The 10,749-nt window shown below is 34.0% G+C and overlaps 1 protein-coding gene across 1 annotated transcript; it reads right to left on the minus strand.

Annotated features, from left to right (window-relative positions):
- Positions 1–8,076: 8,076 nt before the first annotated feature.
- On the minus strand, positions 8,077–10,156 carry LOC107607851 (uncharacterized). The gene is made up of 5 exons (XM_016309751.3): positions 9,947–10,156; positions 9,656–9,868; positions 8,805–8,897; positions 8,578–8,679; positions 8,077–8,469 (listed from the first exon to the last, which is right to left on the minus strand). The coding sequence occupies exons 1-5, from the start codon at positions 10,154–10,156 to the stop codon at positions 8,077–8,079; spliced, it is 1,011 nt and encodes a 336-aa protein (XP_016165237.2).
- Between the last annotated feature and the right edge of the window lie 593 nt (positions 10,157–10,749).

Below are 10,749 nucleotides of genomic sequence, written 5' to 3' on the forward strand. Positions count from 1 at the left end.
AAATTGTTAATGGACCAATTGGTCCTTATGCTTCAAAACGACGCCGTTACTATGAATGAGCCCTATTTGATCAAAATGCATCGACGAAGCCATGGTCATTGATGGTGTGATCGTCCATGACGAGTGAAGGGGATTTTTCATGCACAAGACCTAGAGGAGAATCTTCATGTGCCGTGCCAGGAGGATATGAGCGAGATGGAATTGCGCCAAAGTACTTTTGCGGTGTATATGCCATTCTGTACAAGTCAAGAACAACAACTAACCCTAATAGAATGTTTCTCGGGTGTCTATTTTTCAAGGTAAGTTACTATTTTGGCAATAGTTGGATGAGACTGTAATGTGTCTAACTGGATGATTCTCTAAAAATTTGCTCCAGGTTAAAGAACGGTACTGCCGGTTCTTTGTCTGGCTTGATGAATACCTAAAAAAAATCAGGGCCATAGAGTCTCAAGCATTGGGTGCTGTGGATGATGCTGAGGGAATAGACATTGAAGAATAGCTATTTCGAAGGCAAGAATTGAAAAAAAAAAATAGAAGATTTGGAGAGGAAACTATTATCTATTGAAAAGAAAAAATACATGAATTTATGGCATATTATTGTGATTAGTGTAGTTGTTGTTACTCTTACTATATATTTCTTAAAAGGCTGAAGATGATTGATGTACCTGGTGATGTTGTAATAAAAATTGCCACTGCTGGCTATGTAATGTGAATTCTATGTTGGACTGACTCTAATTTTCTTTGAAATTAGAATAACTAAATAATATTGCAAGTCAAGTATTATATAAGGTAGTAATTTTAAATAGATTATAACCAAATATTATACGATAATGTATCTGGCTTAATCCCAAACATTACATAATAGCATAAGTTTTCCACAAAATAACAAAATGTCTAGTTGGCATGTAAACAAGTTTGCCAAACTATGATAGCTAGAAAGCATTGTTCAATTGATGCTAATAACTAGGACAAAAAACAGAACTCATGCAGTTGTGTTCAGTTCTTCTAATGCTTGGATCCAGGAGTAGGGATGAACTTAAAAATTCTTGTGGTACCACTGCTAGCTGCTTTCAATGTCTCCTTTGATGGTGTCCCACTAGTGCTTGTGCTTTGAGTTTGTCGTGAATTTGGTGGTGAATTTGTACTTGTTGGGGGCCTAACAATTATTTGCTTGGGTCTGAATTTAGAGGCAGTAGCTCGATTTTTGGGTTGGCCCATTCTTGGCAGCTGGGATGGAGGCCTGAATGGAGTTTGGACTGGAGCAGATGGTGTTGTTGCTACAGCTACTTAAGGGAAGAGTGGTGCAGCTACTGGTGTAGCCCCTGATGCTGCTGCCTGCATTGTTGTGTTGGTTGGTAGTCCAATAGTATTCTAGCTAGTGACATTATTCTGGAAAAATAACCGAAATACCCAGATATTTAAATTCAGGAACAAAAAGAAATTGATTGGCATTAAAAGTGTACAGTTTATAATGGTCTTACAGTAGATTGTTCTTGCACAGTACTAGTTTTAGCACATTTTTCACCCTGAGATTGGTTTAGATCTTATTCATCAAAGATCCAGCAAGGTAACCAAATGGACAAATTAGTGCTTAAGAAAGATAAAAAATGACATCATAACTACTGACAATTTTTAAAATGGACAATATCCTAATGCATAAACAGGACTTGCTTACCTCTCGTTGAGGTGTTGATTGTGAAAGGGAAAGCAGCACTAAGGCTTGTGAGGCATTAGCAGACTTCTTAGTTTTTTTTTTTTTTTTGGTTTCTAGTTGGGGTTACTTGGTGCTCCTTTGCAAGTCTTATACACAGTTTCGATGATGTGCTCTCGGCATTACCTCCTTTAAGGCTGGTAGCAGGCCCTACAAACATATGATGTTGCAAACACATAATATTGTCAAACAGTCCAGAGACATGCAATATGCTAACCAATGGTTACTAGCCTAATCTACCCAAATAAACAATGTAAAAGTCTGACCTTTTTCTGGTCGAACATAAAGTTTCAACCAAATTGACTGGCATTACCCAAATCTTTCTGAAGCAGTGTAAGGAACCATTTCCATGATTCCTTAGTCTCAGATCTTACAACACTATATGCCACTACATAAAATTGGTTGTCGCATCCTGTGCAACTGCTGAAAGTAGTTGGCCTCCAAGGTATGTCTTAAGAAAATTTTCATCTAGATGGATGAAAGGCCTACATCCACTCTTAAAGCCTTTCTTATAGCCCTCGAAGCAGATATATATTTTGTTAAACACAGGGAGGGATTGTGGAATAGGCTTCACATCAACTCTTGCTATTGACCTGGGATTACTCTTAATTATCTCCATGCCATAGTCCCTGAGCTTCTCATACTGTTCTTTTTTGTTTCTCGTTATCCTCTCTTTGGCCTCTTTCACTGCCCTGTAAACCATCTTCGGATGCACCACCAGGTTAAACTCTTCTATAAGGAAGTCAATTGCCTTATTAGTTGTCATATGAGGTTGACTTGCTATTCTCTTCTCCACTTTTTTACTGATCCAGTGTTGATCAGCAGCATTACTACCCAAATATCTTGTACATGTATGCTCTGACTTGTAAGTCTTTACCTGAAAGCATAACAGTGTCTTGTTGTAGGATAGATGTGGCAGCCACAGACAGTCTTTACCCCTGCAGCCAACTCTCACCCGTTCCTTATCATTTTTAATCCAGAGAAGTTCCCTCCCTTCAGATATGAATATATCTCTTACCACTTCTTTAAACCCATCAATGGTTGCAAACTTGGTTCCAATATCAAATCTACCCTCTCCAAATCTATACTCATCATTAAACGCTAAAAATTCATGCTTGTCTCCCTCATCTTCTGACGACACTGGTGTGTGAAGATTCTCTGATTCATACTCATAAATGGGGTCATCATCATCTGAATCCTCCTCATTTACATAGAGGCCGATTGGAGGCCTATCATTGGGCTGCACAGTAGGCACAGCTTCCTCAGCGTATACAGCAGGCCTAGTTCTTTGGGACTTTACATTATGCCCAATTCTTTTGGGCTTGGCAGCGGGCCTAGTTCTTTTGGGCTTCACAGTGGGCCCAGTTCCTTTGGCATCACTCTCACTTGCACTCCTTTGTCCACCTCTTTTTTTACCTCCGCTTGACTCTGTCTCTATCCCTTCCTTCACACTGATCTTTCTCTTTGGCAGAACCTTATCCTTTTCTTTCAGAATTCTTTTTCTCCTCATCCCATCATCTTCCTCATCAAAGCTAGAATAATCCTCATCTGAAACAGTTTCAGAGACAGCCGGAGGAGGTTTATACAATTCGTCCTCCCCACTTTCATGCCCATCATCTTTTGTGGATGGTGATGACTAAAGCTCCCTTATGATGCTATCAACATCAATGGGATCATCAAATTCTTCTGCACCCTTTTCTGTAGCAACATCTTCTACTATCTGTGACTCATCAACGGGGTGGTCGAAGTATATGTAAAACTCATCAGTGGTTGAATTTTTGAGCTTGTTCTCTCGAAGTTCATTTATTCCTGCATCCCCTCTCAGAATGTGCAGTCTAGACTCAACGTCACTACTTTTGGGTCATACCAATAAACTGCCCTATATGATGCATATCCCAGACCCTTGAACAATGTTACTAAGTCCTCAAAATTCATGAAGTCTAAGTCCATCTTCAAAAATTTTTCAACTTTTCCACCAATATATTGAAGAGTTCCACTGGGTGTTCTACCAAAGTGGCCTCCGTGATGAAAAACAGGTACCGCATATATATATCATCCATCTGCATTATCCACAAATACATAAATCGGAGATTAAACCCTATATCAAGTGCATGAAATTTTGAAATCAGTAAACTCCACATAGCTTTTTCTCATTCTTTTACCCGAAAGAAAACATGCAATCACCCCTAAGCCCAACCCCATGCATTATATTGTCACAAATATTTAAACAACAATGCACGTAGCCTCGACTATTACCCTTACCTCTCTAGAAGATGGCAGCTTTTTTTCCAGACGAAGCTTGCCGTTAACTTCGCCAACCATAACGTCCACTAAGCACACCACCACCTTCAACTGGAGGAAGAAGTTTTTTTAGGGAGAAAGACGTTTGTCTTCTGATAGGGTTTTCTGTAATAACTGGAGTGGTTTCTGGGTGTTATGGGGATTACGAAGGGTGTAGTAAGGTGGGGGATGTTAACGGCGTCGTTTTGAAGCATAAGGATCAATTTGTCTATTAACAATTTGTTCGCCATCGACATCATTAACCAAAACGGACACCTCAGTCTTCACCCCTCCAGGTTTGCATTCTCCGTTGCCGTTTTGAACTCCAACTCGACGGAGGTACATAATTGTCACGCGTTTTATAAGGTGAGAGATTTAATTGTATTTTTCAATCCTAAAAAAAAAATATCCGCATTTAAAAAGGTCAAAGACCTATTTATCTTTTACTCAACTTATTATGTGCAATGCACTTGATCATTCTTAATTTAGTAAAAATATTCACTTTTAATCTGATTCTACTCCTTCCTAAAAAAAATTTTTAATTGACTTTGATCCTACAATATAGAAAAATGAAATTACGACAAAGAGAATAACATAAACTCCAATATTATATTATTTTACTTTTATATTCAACTAAAATACAAAAGAAAAAAATGTTAATTTTTTTCCTATCACTTATGATATTTTATATTCATTAATTCATTCTTTTATTTTAAGTATGTGTTTTTGTTATTATATTATTGACTATTTTTAAACTAAACCAATCTTAACATTATTGATGTATAATTAATTGTTATCATTTCTATTATTTATACCGTTCTTTTCTATAAAACTTTTTTGCTTCTCAATTTCTTTTGCTTGTAGGCGAGTTTTTTCCTTTACTTCTCTTTTTTATTTTAATTAGAGTAAATCACATGTATAATTTTATACGCTTATTTGTGCATTTATTTAAACATAAATACAGTAGATTAGATATAAAAAGCTATTTGGGTTAATAAAATTATGAGATATAATTATTTTTGTAATTTAAAGTATGGAATAATGATTGTATTTCTAGTTACATTTTTATAATTAACTTAATGAGATGTCTATTCATCAAGTATATAATTTCATATGATAACTCATAAAATCAAGATTTCGGATTAATTTAAATATTTAATTTTTATTTTTTAAAAAATTAGTTCTAATACATGTTAAAACACCTTTATATGCAAATCAAATTAAAGAAACATGAAAAAAGTTTTAAAAATTCAATTATAATTGACTAATTAAATTAAGATAGGAAGGAATTTTAAAATTATTTTTATTTATTTTTATTTGTTTGCTTTCAGTTTTAAAAATTCAATTTAAAACTACTTGTGTCTATAACAAAAGTTTTTTTTGTTTGAAAGAAGAAAAACTTTTGTTTTTTTTTTTTTTGTTTTGGTTGTCCACGGTATCCCCCAACCCAACAGGTCAATGACTAATTCATTGCGGATCTGAGTTTTAAGGGCCTGCCGCTGGCCAATGGGTTGCTACATGCATAAGGTGGGATTCGAACCCCCCGGCACTTACTTAAGCGAACGAGTGAGCTGACCACTCGACCAACCCAAGTTGGTTAGAAAAACTTTTGTTATATTATCATGTTACATATACATAATTTAAGACTTTAGACATAAATTCTTTCTATCATTTCACAAGAGTTAAAACAAAGATATTGTGCATTCAATTGTATATTCATCTTATTTTTAGCGATTTGATTGGTATTTAAACTACCAAAGAAATATAAAACCGTTTTAAGATACAAATTAAATACATCTATTTTAACTCAAAAATAGATAAAATATGTTAGTAAATTTTAACAGATAATAATGTTAGTTATATTACTTTGATTTCAATAATAAATAAGATACTATAACATAAAAAAATTTTAAGTAAATTTTAACAAAAACAGTTCTACATAATTGTTTCTTTTGTTATGATAACATACAAAAATGATATTCAAGGACAAATTTTATCTTATGTTAGAATTGTACTTGTTCAAATCAGTTTTAATATAAGAATAAAAAAATTTAAAAATTTTACTTATATATCATGAAAAAATATCTATAAATTTAACTGCTAATATTATTTAAATAAAATTTTTTAAAAAGATAGAATTCTAATATAAATATTTTAATTTAATATATAATAAACTATATATTACTATTATTGAATAATTATTATACTTTAAAAACAATAAAATTATTACTCATTGATTTTATTATTTTAATATTAAAAATGGTTACTATGTATGTTTTTATTTTAAAAACTTAGCTCAAAGAGGTTGTCGATTGAATACCTTGACTGTTGATATGATTCAACAAGTTTTTTTTTATATATATATTTTTGTATAGGATAAATTACCATTTTTATTTATGAATGTTCAAACAACTAATAATATTACCCATAAAAAATAAAATTGACATTATATCAATGAAAGATAAGGTTCTTTTGACAAAAATATTTAAACCCTAAAGTTTTGTTAACTTCTTTCAAAAATCAATCAAAATTTCAAAACTAACCCTTATCTTTTCTATGATTTTCAAACTCTACCTCCACCTCATCCACTATTACCGCCACCCTAACCCAACCCCACCACATAACCATCATTCATCACCACTACCCCTTTACATTCATCTCCACCCACAACCAACCCCCAAATCACATTTGAAACTCATTATCCCAATTTTTATAATTCCTCACCATCAACAACATCAACTAATTAATCATAAAATAAATAAATGGATCAATTTTAAAATTAAAAAAATTAAATGATGTTCTACAAACTACATAATCATTCAGCATCAATAATACCTTACTCTAATTATTCAGCACTAAAATAAAATCTTCATATAAATTAAAAAATAGAGAAATCAATAAAATAAAAGAACAAGAAGCACAAGAAAAGGAAAGAGTTATAGAGGTAGATAACACAATAGTGTATAGCAGAAGTCGGCGTTGTGGCGGTGTAGTGTAGAGGTGGACAATGTGACTGTGGAGAGCAGATAAATAAACATCATGAGAGTGAAAAATAGAAAAAGAGAGAACACAACAGTGATTAATATACGAATGAGAGAAAAAAACGTGATAGAAAATAAGAGAAGAGAGGGACACACACAATGACATCATAAAAGAAAAGAGGTAAAGATGGAAGAGTGGAAAGCATTGAGTGTATTAGAGATTCAAGAAAATGGTATAAGATCATGAAGGTAGAAGTGCAAAATGTGGTAGAAAAAAAACTGAAAAGTGACATTAAAAGTGGATGTGGAAAGAGGCAGAGAAAGAATGGCATGATAGTGGCAGAGTCATATCTGACAACTGTCGAGCTCGAAGGTGGAGAATGGAGATAAATGTGACCATAGAAGTGGAGGGAGGAGGATGTATAGTAATGGGATAGATAGGGGCAAATTTTTACTTTACTCGATTCTGTCCCGTCCTACAATAATTCTCATAGAACCTGTCTCATTCCTATCCATAGGTAGTAAAAAGTTAAACCCTAACCCGTTTTTGCGGGTATCTACTCCACCCCTATAATTATTAAAATTCAACAAATAAAATTAAATTCAAAATAGTATACGTAACGCGTAGAATAGCGGCGGTTTAATTGCCGAATTACAGGTTGCCCGCGAAATAGTATACGTAACGCATAAAGGCGCAGGATTCACATTTCGCGGCGGTTTCCAGCAACCGCTGGCATAACCGCCGCAAATCTTGAACTTTGCGGCGAATAGTTTAGCGGCGGTTTTTTTTTAATTTCTTTTTATCTAAAGAATCATATCGTTATTTAATATTTTTTAAAAGTTTTTATTATATTTTATTATTTTTTTCATCTTTTTTATTTAAAGAATATTATACCCTTTTTTATCTCTAAAATTCTGCACTATGGAAAAAAAGCTCATGAATATTTAACTGCGAAGCAAACTAACATATCTATTTTAATAATGTCAATAAAGTATTTCAATAGTCATCCAAAAAGGTAAAGTACCTGGCTAATAATTAATGCTGCATACTTAACATAAACTAAACATATAGCAAAAAACAAAGTATCACATAAAATCTAATTTCTATTTTCCGCCATGTCCGTCCAGAGAATTCATCTGTGCAGCGATGTTCGGAGGCAGCTCCCCACATTGCTGTTGGACCAGATAACTCAGCACACTCTCTATTGCCTGTCTATTCGTTTTCTCTGCTGCTAATTCATCCTCCATTGCTTTCGGCTTCAATTTTTCAGTTGTCACCTCCGCCTGTAGTTCAGTCAGCATCCTTTGGGCCTCTTCTACTTGAGCTCTATCCACCGGCGGCTGCGAGCTCAGACGGAAGAGTTGACTTGGTGTCGGCCCGTGTCCTATCCCACGCACTCTACCCGAGTGCTCTTTACCGAGAGCTTGGACAAGAGAATCATTTTCTAACAATATTCTTGTAGATTCATCAAGCTGCTCAATCTCAGATATTTTTTTCTGCAGGCATAAATAAAATTACACAGTCACACTAGGCTAATAGCATACTCAAGACATTTTAATAACTAAACCCAACATGTTACAGCATAAATGATTAGGTGTACTTACACCAATTCTCCGAGCTTCTTCATGTATATAGCTTCCATCAGGTCTCTTGTGCTTTAGGATCCATACTTCTCCCCTACCAACTCTCCTCCCTTGCTTTTCTAACTGTACAATACAATTTATGCAAATAATTTCACTTCTTTAAATTTTTTCAATAATTCTTTGTTGTTTTACTCTATAAATAAATCAACACTAAATGCCACTTATACTTGATTACAAATTTATATTACCTCTTCTTCCCTTGCCCTAGCCAAGCCTTTAGAACCGCCAGTGTGCGTGTAAAGTTGCTTCTTTCGATTCAGCGCATTTTGCTTGTATTTCGCCTATTTAAAATCAACAGTAAGCTGTTGTTCACTAAAGTAATAAATATAACTATGTAGTATATATGTATCCTACGTTGCAATAGACTCAAAATAATGGGGCAGTAAGTAAGAAAGTGTGGAAATTGAATAAACTGTACGTAATCTTAAGTTAAGTATTGCTTTAACAAGAACAATAGTTATATGCATGCGGTCCCTATTTACATATAAGAAGTTAACAATGTTATTGTATTTCTAATACGTAAATACAATCCCTATTTAAAAAGCTTTAGCAGGCATGTGTGACATAGCCCAATAACAATTATATAGCATAAATTATAATAATAGGGGTACTCAAATTAAATCAAAAGTCTTATACGGTAACAGACAAACAACAAGGTTGTAATAATGAAAGTTGGTGTACATCAATCTCATCATCATGCAAGTATATATTATGATTTTAGCCAAACATTCCTTCTGGACCGTGACATGTGCTGAGTATATGTTTATATTAAATTTAATTACACATGTATATTAAATAACAGGGTTCATATTCAAATCAATTGGAATAAAAACTATTTAAGAATATCAGATCATATCAAAAAATGATCAAAATTGCATGTTTAGATTTGAAAGGATTTCATTTTTTTTAAAAATTACCTGTATTAGATCAGATTTTAGATCAATAGTTATTAGAATTAAACCGGTTAAATCACTCAATCAGATTGAATCTGTGGGTTACAGATTGAATTGGCCTGGTCATAATTAAATAAATGGGGTACCTTTGTTGCAGGATCATTACGATAGTCAATGAACCACCTCCAATGCTCTCTAGGAATTCCCTTCGGGCGATTCTCAAGATTCTGCTCAAGTGTCCTTGTTGGTTTGTAATGCGAGTCATACAGCCTCCCCCTTGTGTCCTTCCACGACCTCCCCATTTGTTTCAAAAGTGTTTTCTTGATTCTACCACTGTTATCCTGAAAGTGGAACATCTCCTGCGACGACAATGTCCAGCCGTAAGTAATTGCAAGTTATAAGGTTTGATATGATTAAACAATACCGAAAGTCATTACCTTTATGCAATCATCATAAACCCTATCTTTGCCCCGCACTTTTGCCCAACTCTTTTCACATATAGGAAATTTGCTGTAATCAGAACTCAGCGCTCCTAGAATGCCACTCAACAGGCCAGCTCCATCTCCGACTGCTTGCAGTTCCTCATTGAACCTCAGTATGATCTTGCTACCATTAAGAGACCGCTCCATAGCCTCCCTCATACTCATTTTAGCTTGCTTGACTATTCCTTCAGAATCTATAAAAAAAAATATAAAAAATGGTATTAATGTGTTCAACGTGCCCAACATGTGAGCCATACATAAGTATATCATTAGCTAATTTCCTGGGCATCTTAAAATCCTATTGTAAACACATGTAGCATGCCAACATAGATTAATATCTCATGGAAGAATAGAATAATTAACCAACAAATAACTGCTATTTCTCTTTCACCTTCTATTTTGTATTAAATCCCATTAATTAAACATTCGATATTAGCTAAAATTGACTACATTTACAGGCTATTAATTATGTTCCACCGTGTCTTAGGCTAATAGCATTACGCATATTATAACTATGTTACAAGATAGTAAATACTAGTATATATACGTACATATATTAATTATATTAACAACTCTTTTTCCAAATGATCCAACTACATGTAAATTAGAAAAATCAAAGTCCAAAGGGAAAGTTGTTAATGGATGGGGACACTAATAAAGCCTTAGTTCATTCTTTTGGAAAAATGAAACCTAGTACACATAGCATAAATAAATTACTAGTTTTCCTAATTCTCTAATTGCATGAGCCAGGTCCAGTA

This window comes from Arachis ipaensis, chromosome B7, assembly GCF_059453495.1.
Source record: "Arachis ipaensis isolate K30076 ecotype BB chromosome B7, ASM5945349v1, whole genome shotgun sequence".
Classification (NCBI taxonomy): Eukaryota; Viridiplantae; Streptophyta; class Magnoliopsida; order Fabales; family Fabaceae; genus Arachis; species Arachis ipaensis.